The sequence below is a fragment of the Hibiscus syriacus genome, unplaced genomic scaffold (genome assembly GCF_006381635.1).
Source record: "Hibiscus syriacus cultivar Baekdansim isolate YM2019G1 unplaced genomic scaffold, ASM638163v2 tig00111366_pilon, whole genome shotgun sequence".
NCBI classification, from domain to species: domain Eukaryota; kingdom Viridiplantae; phylum Streptophyta; class Magnoliopsida; order Malvales; family Malvaceae; genus Hibiscus; species Hibiscus syriacus.
This window is the reverse complement of record NW_024063071.1, coordinates 907,080-925,680: the sequence shown is the minus strand read 5'-3', so window position 1 is coordinate 925,680 and position 18,601 is coordinate 907,080. Positions and strand designations below refer to the sequence as shown.

Sequence of the window (18,601 nt, the reverse complement as noted above, 5' to 3'; positions counted from 1 at the left end):
ATTAAAACATAATTTTATCATATCTCAAACAACATGTTAATATCCAACTAAAACGACAGTCAAATTTTTAACGAAAAAATCATGGATTCTGAACATATGAATAGTCAAATGACTAATTTATAACTTTTAATAGCCAAGAGACTCAATAAAATATCACTTATAATCAAGAGATCAATCATATATTTTGCCCTTATTTAATCGATGATTCAAATCATTCAATAAATAACTATTATATGTTGATATAATAATTGTCCGTCTTAAGTAAGAGATATAATCTTCATTCTAAGGTTTTATAATTTAAAAATATATGATATACTTAATTTGAATATATATATATATATATATATATATATGATATAAATATCATATTTTATAATTAGTTTTTTGAAAAATAATTAGTACAATTATTGTTTTGTGATGATGCACGTGGCGCACAGTAAGGAAAACCGTAAAAGCAAAAACGTCGAAAAGTCTCCTCATTGGCATATAAAGGATTGATTGCCGACAGAAATTTCCAGATCCAACGGCTGCCAAGAGAAAAGTAGTCCCATCATAGCCGTTGAAACGAAATTATATCAAGATAATGATTAGGGCAACGTCAAAGTTGTCAGCTTTAATTGTTAAACGCCACCTGTTCCTCAATCTTTTCTAATATGTATATGCTGTTAAAAAAGCAGTATCAATTTTATTATTGGTGTGTATAATAAAATCGGTAAAATTTATAGAAAATATTATTATTTTTATCGATTTTATTATTATTTAGATATTTTATTGAATTTTTTAACAAAATCGATAAAATCGCTACCGATTTTATTATTATTATGCATAATAAAATCAGTAAAAATTATTGAAAACATCATCGTTTCTATTAGTTTTGTTATTATTTTGGTATTTTATCGGGTTTCTTAACAAAACTGGTAAAAGCGCTACTGGTTTTGTTATTTTTTACCGATTTTGTTATTGTTGGACATTTTACCGAAAATGTTAAAAAACATTAATGTTTTAGGTAGAAATAATAATGTTTTAGGTAATTTTTACCGATAAAAATATACTTTTTTAATGACAAAATTAGTAAACACAAAAATTTATTTTTAACATTTTGTCCAATATAGTTCTCAAACATTAAGTTTCCAAAACAGTGTCGATACATTGATAGTAAGTATTGATTATTAAAACATCGAAGTCAATTATTATAAAGTAATAGGTAAAATATACCGGTTTAATGAGATAATATGTAAACATATGTGTCGATACATTTTCTAAAAGTATCAACCCAAAAACATCGAAACCGATAATCATAATGTAATAGGTAAATTTACAATGTAACCGTTATAAATATATCGGTTTTATGATAGAATATATCAACATAATGTATCGACACAAATTTAAAAAGTGTCAATATATTTTGTCTAGAATGAATGTCAAACGATGTGCACACATAAAGTGTCTATACATTTATTAAAAGTATCGATCTCAAAAGCATCGAAACTAATAATTACAATGTAATAAGTAAATTTACAATGTACCCAGTAAAAATATACCGATTTTATGAGAAAATAGGTATACATAATGTATAGACACGTTTTAAGTTTGTGTCGATACATTTTGTCTAGAATGAATGCCAAACGAGATGCATGCATAAAGTGTCGATACATTTAAAATTGTATCGATCCCAAAAACATCGAAACCGATAATTAGAATGTAATAGGTAAATTTACAATGTTACCGGTATAAATATACCGGTTTAGTTAGAAAATGTCAATATAAGCGCTACCTAATATGTTATTGTACTTGATAATATTTCCGGTTAAATGACTACTTTATTATATAAGCGCTACCTATTACATTATATAAGCGCTACCTAATATGTTATTGTATTTGATAATATTTCCGGTTAAATGCCTATTTTATTATAAAAGCGCTATCTATTACAATATATAAGTGCTACCTAATGTGTTATTGTACTTGATAATATTTTCGGTTAAATGATATAACATAACCGATATAAATTTTAATCAGTCACTTGTTTAACCAATCACGTTGTTTTTTAACCGTTTTTTAAGCACTGCACAACAGAATTTCCCTTAAATTTAGGTTTTATTGACTATTTGTCTTTAAAATATGCAGTTTTTTAATTTAATATTTAATGTTATTTTTTAAAGTGTATTTAAATTTAAATTTTCTTTATCAAATTATTCTCTAATTTTTTTTAAATGTTTTATCTCTTAATATTTACTTTTATTATTAATTTTATCCCACAAATTAAAAAGATAAACAATCTATTTAATCGATTGTTTATCTTTGTATTTTTATTTATTATTCAATTATTTTTAATAAAAATAATACAAATGTTATGTTTTATTTTTATTTTAGTGATCCGTCGTTAGATTTATTTGTTGATTTAATGAAAATAATTATCATAATATGATATAATAATTATGTTAAATAATGTATGCCATTAAATTTAACCATTAAATTAGAAAATTTAATTTTGGGTTTGAATTCGAATAAAATACGATATCAATAAAATTTATGTATGAAATTAAGAATAAAAATATTTATATAATAACGAATAAAGTTTGTATATATATATACGTGTGTGTTTGACTTTATTTTTAAATATTAAATCCAATGCTCCAATTGATATGGATTCTAACCCAATCGAGTTGGATTGCAATTTTTTTAAAAACAGTAAATTACATATTTATTTACTCAATTATCATTTTAATTTTATTTTAATCATTCAATTATGTTTTGAAAATTTATTATTTATTATGCGTTTTGATTTTAATTTGGTTACTTATAATTGAAAAATATCAATAACGTTAATGTATCACCTGAAGAAATTCCATATCTTCATTGAAAAATAAAAAAATCAATTAAATTATATTAATTTTTAATAGCAGGTGAGCAAAACAAAATTAAGACATAAAGTAAATAATAATTAAGTGATTAAAATAAAATTATAGTGATAATTAGGTGACTAAATACATAGTTTAACCAAGAAAGAAACAAAAAGTTCGAACGACGGACACAATAACAAACCAGCAAGTCCCCTGATCTCCGTCTCCGTACCCGACAGAGAAAAAAAGAAGAGATACGGAAGTATTTGATAGAGGCGGATAATCTCATCGCGATGATTCTCGCAGTGTTATTCGCTAACTCTGAAGGGAATATCCTAGTTGAACGGTATGTCTTCCCCAGATCATACCCTCATATCGCTTCTGCATTTTTTTATTTTTATTTTTATTTTTTCTACTATGCTCTTTCTGTGTTCTAGTTTGTTGAATTAGTTTGTAATACTTGAATCTGCTCTATATAGATGTAGTTCTTTAATGGATCTTTGGATTTTGTTACGGAAAACGAATATTTTTATTTTACTTTCTGATGGGATTTGGTAGAGATTGGAAATGGGTGAGGTTTGGAAAACACATGATCTGTTGTGGCTTTAGAGGTAGAAGTAGAAACAAACAAGAATGATGGGGATATGAGATGGATTCAGACAAATGGTGTTGCCTTTGAGTTGATCAAATGATCATTCCCCCAATTGCCAATGAAATCCTACCTTCTCATATTTTTTTAACCTTTCCTGGGAACGGGATTTGGGAATTTGAACCTAGATTAAACCTCTGATATCAACTTAATAAACAAGTTAAGAGAATACTATCTAATCCAAGTTCAACTGAGGTCCTAAATCAAATCAAAACATATAAGGACCATAAGTTCAAATGTCTTGGAGAGTGATCACAACTATTCTTGTCATCCATATAACAATAACAGAAAAAGAGGCATTTGATTACATTTCCACGACTTTCTGTTTCCTAATCCCAAGAATCCTACAACTAACAATGGTCTCAGTCCTGTGAGAGTGAAGTAGCTTGTACATCTATAAATTATTTTTCTTTGTTGCTGCATTTCGATATTGGTATGTCCTTTTGAGGAATGTGTAGTTGAACTTCCAAATGAGAGTTCAGCTTGATATCTTATCTCTTATTGATAACATAGTTGAGCATTGCCTCTGGGATTATTTTATATTGCAGCTTTAATGGTGTTCCTGTTGAAGAACGGTTGCATTGGAGATCTTTCCTAGTTAAACTGGGAGCGGAAAATCTTAAAGGTGTTAAGAATGAAGAGCTGCTTGTTGCTTCTCACAAGTATGAATATCCTTCTCCCTTCATCCATTTTCTACTTTTGTATCTATCTTATAGCTATAATGCATGTTTTCCATCTCTAAAATGCCTTCAAGAATTATTCAACGGGGAATGGTTTCTGGGGTGGTCGGAAGGTTTAAATCTGGAGTAAATGATGTTTGCTACTACCAGAAAGCTTTATTGATCAGCGTGAAATGATTGCATTTGCCATTAGCACAGAATTGCTATGATCTTAGAAGTTTTATAGGCTTGCACCCAAACTTACCAACAAGGATGTATCCCGCAGCAAGCATACCATTTTATTTTAGTTCTGATGTTGAGGTGTTACACATGTAGCTAAAGTTAACTAAGTTGTAGATAGCATAATCAGCTGATCAACAGGCCTGGTTTACTGGATTCCTTTCCCAAACTTCCATCTTTATTCATGAAGCCTTGTAACTTCAATTACAGGAAAACCTGTTCTAAGAGTAAAAGAAAAACATTCACTCTCTACTCTGGAGTTGGGATGTGCTTTTGGCGGCCAATGAATCCTAATTCAAAATACATTTTTCAAGCAGTAGCATTAGTTTTGTGCTCGTCTTTTTTTCTGTCCTGAAATAATATAATCCCTGGAATTAACTGATCAGGGGCACAGGCTTCTTGTCTTTGTTAGTTGTGGATGGTCAGTGTCCAAAACTAAACTTGATCATGCAAGAGAAATTGTCTTATAAACATAAGTTTTGGGGTGGGGGGTGGGGGAGGGGAGACAATCTACTAATGGTATTACTGTGTGAAATATGTACTTTTATTCATGATCTCAATTTCACATTTATTGCATTATCAAAAAAGCAATAAAATGTTTTATCTTCAAGACCTGAAATATTGTAAGAGATTCATAATATACACATTTAAAAATAATAAATAAAAATATGTTATTATTTTTTTGTAGCTTAGGATAAATTTTTTGGGAGTTCTAGCATCATTCATCCGATAAAAATATTATCTTTTGACTAAGAGATATAAGTTTAAAGAACTTAACAATCATGTTCTTTTATCAGGTCTGTTTACATTGTTTACACAGTGCTCGGAGGTGTCAGCGTCTATGTAGTTGGCAAAGATGAGTATGATGAACTTGCATGTAAGTATACCTTGCGCTCTTTACACATACAACCTAAGTTTGTGAGAGGTGAAGAAGCTACAAACTTGAAACTTCTCAACTCAAAATATGTAACTTCCGTTCTGTTTGATGTTAGAGAACTTGATTGGGTCATAAATTCTTTCCTTGGATGATTTTCAATTTGAAAAGAAATGGATTTTCGATACATTGACTTGCATAAATCTCTATGCTCTTAGTTGGATAAGCTTCTCTATTACGTTTAACATGGCTTGCTTTTTACCCATAGTGTGGCCCATTCTTATGGTCTGTAACTTAAATGAATATTGCTTTTTTTATGAAATATAATTTAGTACTGTGTAAAATTAAAGAAAGAAATTTAACACTTCGATACTTGTAGTGCATTGAAAAGGGTATCAAATATATCGTCTAGCATGGTGCATTAAGTTACAAACCTTAAGTCATTACTGATTTACCTCAATTGTTTTGCTCTAGTGGCAGAGGTGATCTTTACTATAACCTCTGCTGTAAAGGATGTATGTGGGAAGCTACCAACAGAGCGCCTTTTTCTGGATAAGTATGGAAGGATATGCTTGACTTTAGATGAAATTATTTGGCAGGTGAGGTCACAAATTGGTATTCTATCAAAATTAATTTGGCTTTCTTACTTTGATCAGAAACTGTTGCTACTATTTTTTTATGATTGGAATACACACCCCTTGAGCGGGGCTTGAAAAAGCAATTATGATATTTCATCTGCCAATGATTATCAAAAAGGTAGGACTAATGTGGCATGTGGCAGCTCACTTCCTTTTGATGCCTAACCTAAGCACCTGTTATATCTCTGTGTCAGGAAATTGTTCCTTTTCGTCTGATTGTTAATTATCATCCAATTGCATTTTCCTAGTTGGCTACTGCTACTGACGTTTTTCCCACTCTTCTTTTCTAAATATTCTCAAGGGATATCTGGAGAACACAGATAAAGACAGGATCAAGAGGTTAGTACGTTTAAAACCCCCGACTGAGTTTTAGGCCAAGAATGCTCTACCATCGCTGCCTATTCAGAGACGTTAAATTTGGGTCTTGTACTCTACAGAAAGGCATGGTATATCGTACGTCGTAGTATGTATTTACCATGTGAGTGCTGTGTAATATCATGGTTCCTATTCTGAATTACAGATATTTTCACTTCTGGGTTTTGGAGCTTATGGATCTTTTTCATGGATTTTATGATATCTCACACTGTTTGGAAACCAGTGAAATGTTTTTTGAGTTGAAGTTCATGACTGTCTGAAAACATTTATCGTTCTTTAATATTAAAGTCATTAGCATGGTAATTGAGATTATGAATTTGGTATATTGTGCTTTTCCTGTAACACATGTTAATAATTGCTTTACGTGTCTCAACTGCAATTATTTGTATCATATTGTATCCCCATCTTATTGAAGTTTTTCTTTTAATTATATAAATATTTATAAAAAAGCTGCTTTGTCAAATCAAAGAAAACATTGGACAAACACGTGAATGAAAATCATAAACAGATGGGGTATAACTTTTCCACTTATGGATGAAAATGAATATAGCGTACAAATTAACATGAATAGAATTGTGATCTATTTGTTTAGGTTCACAAATAAATTCGTTTATCAGATTATCCTTATTGGTTTGTTTAGGTTCACGAATAAACTCTTTTATAAGTTTGTTTATGGAGCATAATTTCACTTTTTTTTACTTGCTAATAAAAAGATAGAAAAAAAATATTGATTGTCTAACATTAAACGAATGTTAAATGAATTGAACACGAACACTTTTAAAAGTAAATAATACAAACGCAAATATAATATTAAAAATTTAAATAAATACAAACAATACTTATAGTATTATTCATTCAAGTCTAGTTTATTTACACGCAAAAAAACAATCCGATTGGAGATTTTTTGTATTTATGGGTACAATGACTTGCCCAAGAATTTGGAAGCAGTCAAAGCAGGTGATTCACATCTCAAAGGATAATGCAGCATATTCTCTTGTATTTATCGCTACGATCCTCCGGATGGTGCCCAACACACAGAAGCAGTTTTATTTGTCATATTAATAAAGCATCTGCCTTTCTAACCAGTATCTCATGCCCTTCCGATACACTAGAGGATGACTTTTTACTCTATATAAATGTCAGTCCCTATGAAACCATTGGCTGCAGTATTAAACTCAATTCGTATATAGCAGAATATACTTGAATTCGGTGGCATCAACGAATATCCCACAATCTACCTCGTTATTATCTTCGTCCTTTCAGCAATATGATATATATATGTGTGTGTGTGTGTGTGTGTGCAATTGAGGGGATTAGTTTTTACAGGGAGAGAAGACATGAAACATGGAAAAAGACACAGAGCTGAAGTTGCAAGAAGCTTGCCCCAATGGGAACGCAAGTTCTTGGCATACAAGGCATTGAAGAGGAAACTGAAACTGGCAAACCCTAATTCAAATGGAAGAAACAGGCCAAGAGACATGGGCTTCAAACAGTCATTGAACAGGGAACTCGATAAGGTCAACACCTTTTATCTGGACAAAGAGGAAGACTATATCATCATGTTCAGGGTAAAAGCATCACAGTGTGTCATTGATCAACTTTGCATTTGTTTCTTGTTCAACGAAACAGTTAATCCTTCTGGTGTTTCCAGGAGCTCGAAAGCAGGGCTGAAAACCTAAATGGCAACGAAGAAATGTTGGAATTGCGGAGGGAACTCTTGGATTTTTATTCTGAAATGGTGATGCTACTTCATTACAGTGTCATCAACTTTACAGGTACAATACACTTAATCATGTTCTATCTAAAAACTTCGTTTCGTTCGAATCTCAACATCTGCAACCGACACGAAAAAAAAATGTTCCTGACCATAAAGAGCTTGAAACAAAACAGGGTTGATGAAGATTGTGAAGAAGCACAACAAACGTGCAGGTGGAGCCGTTCAGTCATCGTACATGCCTAGGGTTTTGCAGCAGCCGTTCTTCTCCACCGAGTTGCTTTACAATCTTATTAGGGGGTGTGAAGCCATACTTGAGCGCCTCTCTCCCCCGAATGATCCTTGATGAAGATCAATATTATGCTTCAGCTCCTGTTTTCTAATGATGTATAATAGGTGCTAGCTCTTGATGGCATGGCTTAATACAGTATTAGAGAGGAGAGGAGAGGAGAGGAATTGATGCTTTATTGTTCTACTATACGTCTCTGCTTCATGTATGATTGAATTTGAACTGTATGTTTACTTTGTTATAGAAATCATATGGGATCTTCTTCTCAATCTTTAATTTTGTGTGTGATTTTATCATCTGCCCAAGCAATGCCCCAAACACCTTGGAGTACATGAAGTATTCTTTATTCAAGAGATATGGCAATGAATTTTGTTGTACCTTCTTCCTATATTCTTTGCAAACCGCGTTTTTGCCGTCAATCCTTATCCCTATAGAAGCTTCTCGAGCTTCTAGATATTTTTGGAGTTTCATATATAGAGATGGGCATCGGTCGGGTTGGGTCGGGTTTTTGGTACACCCAACCTGACCCGAGAACAGAGAATCCTCCACCCGAGACCCGACCTGATATATAACTTAAAAATCCGACTGACCCTAAATAATAATAAAAAATATTTTTATTCAATAAAAATAATGACTTAATTGAAAAAATAATATATAGAATGTTATTATTGTAATTATTCTTAAATATTTAAGGTAAAATTATATATTTTTTCAGGTCGGGTATTTTCACCCTAAACCTGACCCCGACCCGACCCGAACATCACATAAAAAAACCCGACCGACCCGGATTTTTTTTAAATTTGACCCGATCGGCTCTGTTCCCGTCTGGTTCGAATCTCAAGTCCATCTCTATTTATATCTCTGGTTAAGCGCAATTTTTTAACATGATCGCTTATAATATTATAGATTAAATTTATTAATTGATATTTATATTTATTTAATATATCAATATACAAAAAATTATTTTTATCTTAAGTTTGATATCGATATTAATGACCTATACATAATAAGTCGCAACATAAAATTGGAAATGAGATCTCTTCATCACATAAATATATATCACGACTCTCTATCTAAACAAAAAAAAAATTAAAGAAATTAGTATAAACCCCAACAAATTTAAATATTTATCTGTTTAATTAACTATTAATATAAATTAATCTGAATTTAAATATTAAAAAAACTTATTTTAATGAAAATCTATTTTGTATTTAAATAATATTTATAAATAAATAACATGAGAGATCATGTCCATAATGATATTCATTTTTGAAATTTCATCGAAATTAGAAGTTAAAAAATAATTATATAAAAATCTTCATATTTTCCACCATGGTTTGATAGTAACAACGGCAATTCCGTCCAATAATTTATATTCCTTTCTCTGTCCTCAAACCCTAGATCTAGGGATTTAGTTTCCCTCCCCGTTTTCATTTTCTTGTTTCTGTTTTTTCTACATCATAACATCAAGAGAGAAACGAAAGTCGTACCTTTTATCGAAGCCGAAAGGTGTACGTTCTTCCACTTTGCATCTATCTCTTACTGTTTCGAATGTTGCAAAAGTTCAAAACCCGAACTGTGAATTCGGAAATAAAGTGGATTTTTTTAATAGGATGGGTGAGATAAAGGACAACGACGCCTATGAGGAAGAACTTCTCGACTATGAAGAGGAAGATGAAAAAGCCCCCGACTCTGTCTCCATTAAGGCTGCTGATTCTGTTAAAAAGTTAGTCTTTTTACTTCATATATTTTTCAAAATTTATTGCAGTATGTCATTTTAGTGTAAATATTTCATTTGTTTCTATTTTTTCAACAGAGAAAAAATGGGTGCTTTTTTTCTTTGATCTTTTGAAGTCGATGAAGTAGTTTAAAATTTGATGCTTAGCTGAAAACTGAATTTTACTTTTTAATTATTGGTGCCGTTTCATACGGATGTAATTTGAATATTAGGTTGTGGTCTTGTTGGGTTGGTTTTAATTTTTATTTTACGTGGTGTAGGGGGTATGTTGGAATTCATAGTTCGGGATTCAGAGACTTCCTGCTGAAACCAGAGCTGCTTCGAGCTATCGTGGATTCCGGATTTGAACATCCTTCAGGCAAATGTCTGATTTTAACATATGTTATTTCAATTTAAAGTGCTGTTTTGGATGACGCATTAACTGTCACTGTATAATTTGTAGTAATCTTTGAAAAGTTTGCCTTGAAATTATATTGTTAGCCTAATTATCCAGGCATGTTAGTATTCAGTATCATCATTGCATTTATTTTCTTTTCTGTTACTTTATATTGTCTGGTCAAACTCTTTTTTACTTTTTTTTTTGTATAGTTTTTAATTATATGTTTAAGTTAAGTTTGCTGGACATGCATATGGCTGAGTATACAATTCCTTTTTTTGTGTTTCCCAAGTAAAGCTTCATCTTTATTGACTGATCTATTCAATCTTGCTTGGTTTTTCTTTTTCTAACTTTTTCAAGATTTTGTTATCCAGGTAATCACTACCTCTATATTCATCATTTCAACACGAAAACTGGTTTGGTAACCTTTCCGTTAAAGGATCGGGAAGAACATTTATAATTTACTGAGGGTTCGCCTACTGCAATTTTATTTTCTTATTCATTAGTGCAACATGAGTGCATCCCTCAAGCTATTCTGGGAATGGATGTGATCTGCCAAGCAAAATCTGGTATGGGAAAGACAGCTGTTTTTGTTCTATCAACTCTTCAGCAAATTGAGCCAGTTGCTGGTCAAGTTGCTGCACTTGTTCTATGTCATACAAGAGAATTAGCTTACCAGGTGTGTTTCAGAGACTTCAATTTTTTGTTTGGAGTCAGCATGGCAGTTGGGGGTTGTAGTGCCATTTATATTTGGTTCCTTCTTAATAAGTATTACTTCATCTATGCTTTGACAGATTTGCCATGAGTTTGAGAGGTTCAGTACTTATCTGCCAGATATTAAAGTTGCTGTCTTCTATGGTGGTGTCAATATCAAGGTTCACAAGGATTTACTAAAGAACGAGTGTCCTCATATTGTTGCTGGAACCCCTGGAAGGATTTTGGCTCTTACCAGGGATAAAGATCTTAGTCTGAAGAATGTGAGGCATTTCATTCTTGATGAATGTGACAAGATGCTTGAGTCACTTGGTATGCTTTCTAAGTTCCTTTCATCTGCTGTAGATATACTACTTCTTAGGTGCTTTTTATTTTACTATATCCGTCAGTCATCATTTATATTTTTCAAATTGTATAGACATGAGGAGAGATGTGCAAGAGATCTTCAAGATGACTCCACATGACAAACAAGTTATGATGTTTTCAGCCACACTTAGCAAGGAAATCCGACCTGTGTGCAAGAAATTTATGCAAGATGTAATTACTTATTTTTAATGTCTGCTATTTTGTCTCTTCAATACTACTACTTTATGTGGGTAATATATAGTTTTTGCATGTACCATTCTTTAATGACAGGATACATACTTTTAGAAATTGAATTGCATTTAAATTTTGAAATATATTCCTCCTTTGATGGTCTTTTTTGATGTTTTTGCTGCAGCCCATGGAAATTTATGTTGATGATGAAGCCAAGTTGACTCTTCATGGTCTGGTACAGGTACGCATAGAGTTAACCACATCCCTTTATAGGCTTTGTTTGAATTTGAAGGAAACAAAGGTAAATGGTATAGAGGTGACCTTTTTTGTTTCACTAATTTTTTGGTCGGGTAGGAATCTGGATATAACTCTTTGTTCCTTCAAATTTGGAAGATTTATGGATGAAGATCCCTCTTTGAAAAATTCTGTTTGGCAAGAAAGAATTGTCCTTAATTTAACATTTCCATTTCAGACGATATAGTAGATTAATGACTTGGCCCTTTTTTTATGCATCACAAAATAAGGTTGGTTGGCAATGTATCCTTACCCCAGCCCACCACACCCCTTTCATTTTCATTTTTTAGCATCCAAACAAGGGAAACTTGTCCTTCCCTCTTCTTTTTCTCTTTCCTGGTCTTTGCAATTTTCTTGTAGACTCGTTGTTAATGCCTAGATAATTGTTTTCTACCCATGCAGCATTACATTAAATTGAGCGAGCTAGAGAAAAACCGCAAATTGAATGATCTCCTTGATGCCTTAGATTTCAACCAAGTAGTTATTTTTGTCAAAAGTGTGAACAGAGCAGCTGAGCTCAACAAGTTGCTTGTGGAGTGCAATTTCCCCTCTATCTGCATCCATTCTGGAATGTCCCAGGAAGAAAGGTATGCATCCATTACGTGATATTTTGTGGGCATGAGGGCTGATGTATCCATTTATCTATGATCTATGCCTTACATATTACTTTATCAACTTTCCTTTTGGTGTCGACGTGTAACGTGTTTGCACTAGGGTAGAAGTGAATTGAGAAGAGCTAGATATTTTAAGATTGTTTTGCCTATTTTGTTTCCTCTTATGGATTTACATCTTGCTATATCGGGTAGATTTGAAAAAATAACCTGAACCTGTTGGGTTCTGACTTGATATGATAGGATCTTTTTTTTCTGTTTGTTTTGTTTCTCTCTGAAAATGTGGTTCAGGAATGGGCAGGTCTGATTTTCTTATTGAAATATTTCAGGGTGGTTTGAGATAAAACCTGTTTTGCCCTACTTTCGGTTATTTACTATTTAGTATTTACTAATAAATATCCTCTTATGACTGTAGCGTTTGTGTTGATTAACTTTTTGTTGTGTATATGAAATGTATATTTCAGCTTAGGCATAAACATTCAGCTGTTTTCTTAGTATAAAATTTTCGTTTTGGAACGAGCTTCTGTTTTGTGCCTCTATTGTGTGTGAATGTGTGTATGCAATTTATCCTTTTCCTTTGAATCTAACCTGTTGTTGGCTCTGATTATTTGTTTATTATCTTTTAAGGTTGACACGATACAAGAGTTTCAAGGAAGGTCACAAAAGAATTCTTGTGGCCACAGATTTAGTTGGAAGGGGAATTGATATTGAGCGTGTTAACATTGTTATCAACTATGATATGCCAGACTCTGCTGATACCTACCTGCATAGGGTAAATTCTGTTTTTCCTTTATTGCAGTTGAACCAAAGTCATGCAGACCTCGACTTTCTATTATATTTCTCTGGGTTCTGTTATTGCAGGTTGGTAGAGCTGGTAGGTTTGGCACCAAGGGGCTTGCAATTACATATGTCTCATCGGCATCTGACTCTGATGTCCTTAATCAGGTTATAGATAATTTCTGTTTCATATACTCTATTTATGTATTTAATAGAACTAATTAGTCACTTTTGTTTAATAACTATTGTTACTTTGATGGTTTCAGGTTCAGGAAAGGTTTGAGGTGGATATAAAGGAGCTTCCCGAGCAGATTGATACTTCGACATACAGTAAGAAATTACCTTGTACTACGTGATGTTATAGTATGACTGATGCATGCACATGTGCATAATAATTTGCTTCACATGTCAAAACGTATTACATTAATGGATATGGACTGTATATACTGTCTCCAGTGTACTTGATTTGGTCCAAATATATTTACATATAGTTACAAGTGGTTCAATGAAGTAGGTTGTAGGCATTTCTGTTTCTAATCTGTGCAGCTAACTATTCATTTACTTGTTGAATGCATGATATGCCTCAGATGTTTCCTCTTTTTTCTGTTTGTTTAATCATTTTGGGGTCCAAGCTAACAGAATTTATTTATTGTGTAGTGCCTTCATGATGCTAGACATCGAAGCACTTGGGTTGATTTGGATTAGGAGTTATAGCACGAAAGGGCATGCCAGAACTGAGAATTGTTGTAAAACTATAGGTGGGATGGAAACATCTGTGCTGGAATTATCATTTTTGTTTTGATGTACTGCTTTTGTTCAATTAGATTGTTACCATTAAGACTGAATCTGTAGTTTACTTGGGGTTTGATCGGGATTTTTAGTCAACAAGTAATGGTTGGTTTCATTTCCTTTTTATTAATCTAAAGTGATTACAAGTAGTATTTGTTCTAAAGATTTTCAATCATTTGACAATGAAAGTTCAAACACATTTTCAGTCTCTGCTACCCGTATCTGGAATATCTAGGGATAATAATTATCCTTTTAACCATTGAGATAATTTAATTCGTCTGATTTCATGTTCTTCTTAGTTGTATGTTTCTTTTTTTATATTTGAATATTATTTGTGTAACTATATTATGTCGGGGCAAGTTTTCATATTGCCAGCACCCCCAAGCGATACAGGCCAAGAATTGCAGTATTTCTCTATGATGCTGCTCCATGCCTCATTCTTGACCAGTTGGAAGCTCCATAATAGTCTTAATTTTGGTTTAAACATCTTTTAAATTTATGTTAATTTTAAAATTAAACAATTTGATTCTTCTTGAAAGAGAATAATTTATTCATTGATACTAGAATAATATCTTTTTTTTATAATATAATCTTGTGCGCTAGAACAATAATTTTTATTGTTAAAATAATGCGCAAATAATTCCTTGATCGTAGGGTATTGTTTCATTATTGTTTTATAATTATTAAAAATGATAAAATGATCATTTGATTATAGGATGTTGATTTATTGAATCTCTAACTATTTAAAGTTATAAATTGGTTGTAGACTATTCAAATGTTTCAAATTTATCATTTTCCATTAAAAAGTTGATGGTTTTTTGGCAATTTTTTATTTTCTTTTTCGATTGATTGTCGTTTGTTTTTTTCATGGTTGGATTTGACGTCGTCACGACTTGTTAAGATGGTGCCCATTTGTTATCTTGTTGATATTCCCTTCTTTAAACCCTCGAGTTTGAATTGGATATGTAACCTGTGACTGTAGATAGTTATCTCACGATGTTTAGCTTTGATTTGCATTTTATCTGTGGTCTCCCAATTGTTTAATCCTCTGTTGTTATTCGTTTTCCATAGCAGTCAGATTTGTCCGTATTTACTTTTTTGTTTAAGATTTTATGGAGGGGGTTTTCACTTTTTTTTTGTATGGTCCTGATATGAATTAGAGTGACTAATTTTTTTAATGATTTTATGAGAATATCCCAATTAAGTACTTAGTTGACAAATTTTATTGGAAACATCTATTTTAATTTTGGAATTTTTTATTTATTCATAAAATTGGTTATTTCTATTTCAAAAAATCAATTGATGTCCTTTTCAGTTGGACGTTAACATGTTAGTTAAAATATGATAAAATTTGATTCCAGAATCGTTTGAGGTGTATTTTATAGATCGAATTTTTGTTTACATTATATCGTCGAGCAATGCTTAAAAGTAACGACGATGTTAGTAGTAATCGTTAAAATATAATTTTATCATATCTCAGTCAATAGATTAACATTCATTTTAAACGACCATTAAAATTTTTAACAGAAAAAATAAATTTAGAAGATAAGAATAGTTAGATGTTAATAATTGAAAACTCAATAAATTAATATTTTATAATTAGACGATTATTTTATAATTTTTAATAATTAAATGAGTAATATCCTATAATCTATTTGCGTACGGTATACCCTAATTCTTTTCAGAAAAAGTATGGTCGGACAAATCTTTCATTGGCTAACATGGATTTATTAAATTAAACCCAATAAAAATATAGTCTGTCAGATATTTAGAAAAGTTTTCTCATCAACGTCATTTCACATGTGGCAATCAAAAGCCCTAATTCTATCTATTCAGTTTGGGCCTCTCGGGTATTCCCAATTTCTGATTGGTTTCCTTTCCATTTCTGTTTTTCCTTTTGGATTTTATGGGTTTTATTTTAGCAACTTCGGTTGATATATGATGTTGGTGGATCCCTGAATCTTGTTCTAATTTCCCATCTGCATTACTCGAGCTTGAGCAGCTGCACTCAAATGGTGTTTACCATTTGAGTGATTATAATCTGAAAATTTTAATGTCGGAGAGCTGCAATTCTCGGCACTTCTCATGGCTAATGAAGTCTTGTTTCCCAAACCAAAACCAGAAATCTTTGATAGTTACACCCCAACAACTCAACCCCACCGTTTCCCTAACCCTCTCTTCTCTTCCCGATGACCTCCTCTTGGAATGTCTTTCCAGGGTTCCTTCCTCTTCCCTCCCTTCCCTTTCCCTCGTCTGCCGCCGTTGGTTCTACCTCATTCTCTCCCCTTCTTTTCTCCTCCTCCGCCACCAACTCCGCCTCCTCCGCCCTTCCGTCTTCGCCTTCTCCGCAACCGACTCCGGTGCCTTTGCCGCCACCCTTTCTTTCTCTTTACCCAACCATTCTCATGCTGCTACTTGGGACCTCCCTTTATGTCTACCCATGAACACCGCATCGCTTTACAGTATCTCCAGGCTCGTTTCTATCGGACCCAGGATTTACATGATCGGTAGGAATTCCATGCTTAGGTACAACACTTGGACCCAACACGTTACTGCCAAATCTCCCATGCTTTTCTCTCGCAAAAAGTACGCCGCAGCGGTTGTTTCTGACAAGATTTACGTCGCCGGAGGTGTCGGTTCGAGGATTGGATCCGCCGTGGAGGAATACGACCCGGAAAACGATACTTGGCGCGTTGTTGCTTACTCGCAAAGGAGGCGTTATGGGTGCACTGGGGCAGCGGTGGATGGAGTCTTTTACGTTATTGGTGGATTGAAAATCGGTGGTGCGTCTGGGGATGGAGTTGGCAGGGTAGAAGCTCATGTTTACGCAAGCTCGATGGATTTGTACGATGTGGAGGCCCGTGTTTGGTTGCGAAGCAGAGCGGTACCTGGTGGCGGCTGTGTAGTGGCGGCGTGCGCTGTCGCCGGTTACGTATATGTTCTAACGAGCCACGCGGTGGAACTCTCGTTTTGGAGGTTCGACGCGCGGAGAAAATGCGGCGGCGGCGAAGGGTTTGGGGACTGGTGTCGGATGAAAAGTCCACCGATGCCGACTCAGATACGACTCGACGGGACGGTGAGGTTTTGTTGTGTAGGGGTTGGGGATAATAAAGTAATATTGGTACAAGTCGTGGGATGCATAGATGACTTGTTGAGAAGAGGCGGAAGGAGTGAAAGGGGTTTTAAAGACGGGCTTGTTTTGGTCTACGACAGCGCCGGTGGTGAGTGGAGTCGAGCGCCGGATCTACCGGAGGTAATACGACGCGCCGCCTGTGTGAGTGTGGAGTGTTAATCGGCTTAATTGCCCTATCAGAAGCTTTTTTTGGAGTTTTGTGTAGTGTAACAAGCAGACAAAATGATAGTTTGTAACGTTCAGGGAAGAAAAAGGGCCAAAAAGGATTGGGCACATATTTGATTAATAGAATTTGAGTGGTTGGAGTTTCGATTTTGTCATTGCCCTCTTTATTTTATTTAGTGATTAAAAAATTATTATTACTTTTCAATATCTTGGATTCAAACACTAAATATATAAGAATGTATATGCATTTAAGGTTAAATGGTGTCCCAATCGTCTTTTGGGTGTGTCTGGAATTGAGTTTCGATTTGAATAAAAACGTTATAGTCGCTACCGATCATTTAAAAATAATGTTTAGGTCGATCTGATACCATTTTACATAATAAGCATTTTACTAGAAATGTGTCGGGTTAGGGAGTCGGTTACAGTCAAAGAAGAATTAGCACCATTGAACTACCTTTTCGGTACCATTTAATTTGTCGGTTGTCTTAGTTACGAAAATTAAAATTTAAACATTCTATTCAAATTACTTACATTTGATTGGTTGAAAGTATCCCTAAAAAGTAAAAAATGTTAAATTAGAAATAATAAATAAATATTGAATAAATCAAAGGAAAAAATAAAAAATAAATCAAAGGAACAAAAGATGAAAAAAAAATTGAATAAATCAAAAAAATAAAATAAAAAACATACTAGAATTAAAAGGAAAAAAATGAATAACTAAAATAAAAAAATGCTAAAATTAAAAATAATGAATAACTAAAAATTTCAAGGACCAAATTGAAATGAATTGAAATTGATGGGTTAAATTGGTACTAAAAATGAGCTGCAAAGAAAAATAAAAAATTAGGGGCCAATTTGCAAAACATAAGAAATGTAACAGGGATTAAATTGAATAAATTGAAAATTCAGAGAAAAATTGAAATAGGTGACCAAAACGAATTACACATAAAAATATGGGGACAACGAAATAATTTAACTATTGACTAATTACGCAGTGGTCCCTCCCCTACAAATAACCCAAAATCGAAAAAATTTCATTTTTAACACAACAACAACAACAAAACCCTATTCCCAAATGTAATTGGGGTAAGGGGGAGGTAGGGTAGTTGGCTGCCCCCAATGCCAGGTTGAGAGCAGCTTCCGTAGAAGACCTCCGGCAGTTATAAAATTTAAAAATAAAGATAAA

General features: G+C 33.0%; 4 protein-coding genes across 5 annotated transcripts; all 4 read left to right on the top strand.

Moving 5' to 3' along the window:
• Positions 1–3,052: 3,052 nt before the first annotated feature.
• LOC120159632 (TSET complex member tstD-like) lies at positions 3,053–6,500 on the top strand. Its single transcript, XM_039170208.1, has 5 exons — positions 3,053–3,189; positions 4,041–4,154; positions 5,189–5,268; positions 5,740–5,864; positions 6,205–6,500. Exons 1-5 carry the CDS (start codon positions 3,137–3,139, stop codon positions 6,274–6,276), a joined length of 444 nt encoding a protein of 147 aa, XP_039026139.1. The 5' UTR covers positions 3,053–3,136; the 3' UTR covers positions 6,277–6,500.
• Positions 6,501–7,327: 827 nt separating this feature from the next.
• Positions 7,328–8,463, top strand: LOC120159460 (SPX domain-containing protein 1-like). 2 transcript variants are annotated; one of them, XM_039170058.1, is made up of 3 exons: positions 7,328–7,846; positions 7,930–8,053; positions 8,169–8,463. In XM_039170058.1, the coding sequence occupies exons 1-3, from the start codon at positions 7,616–7,618 to the stop codon at positions 8,336–8,338; spliced, it is 525 nt and encodes a 174-aa protein (XP_039025989.1). In that variant the 5' UTR covers positions 7,328–7,615; the 3' UTR covers positions 8,339–8,463. The 2 variants fall into 2 exon arrangements, with proteins under 2 accessions (XP_039025989.1, XP_039025988.1); XM_039170057.1 differs by having other exon boundaries at positions 7,930–8,306.
• Positions 8,464–9,681: 1,218 nt separating this feature from the next.
• On the top strand, positions 9,682–14,325 carry LOC120159407 (DEAD-box ATP-dependent RNA helicase 15-like). The gene is made up of 12 exons (XM_039169994.1): positions 9,682–9,790; positions 9,894–10,007; positions 10,280–10,377; positions 10,899–11,074; positions 11,190–11,421; positions 11,528–11,646; positions 11,831–11,887; positions 12,343–12,527; positions 13,179–13,323; positions 13,413–13,496; positions 13,595–13,658; positions 13,986–14,325. The coding sequence occupies exons 2-12, from the start codon at positions 9,895–9,897 to the stop codon at positions 13,994–13,996; spliced, it is 1,284 nt and encodes a 427-aa protein (XP_039025925.1). The 5' UTR covers positions 9,682–9,790; position 9,894; the 3' UTR covers positions 13,997–14,325.
• Positions 14,326–16,090: 1,765 nt separating this feature from the next.
• LOC120159633 (F-box/kelch-repeat protein At5g26960-like) lies at positions 16,091–17,494 on the top strand. Its single transcript, XM_039170209.1, has one exon. The coding sequence runs from the start codon at positions 16,171–16,173 to the stop codon at positions 17,407–17,409; it is 1,239 nt and encodes a 412-aa protein (XP_039026140.1). The 5' UTR covers positions 16,091–16,170; the 3' UTR covers positions 17,410–17,494.
• The last annotated feature ends 1,107 nt before the right edge of the window (positions 17,495–18,601 follow it).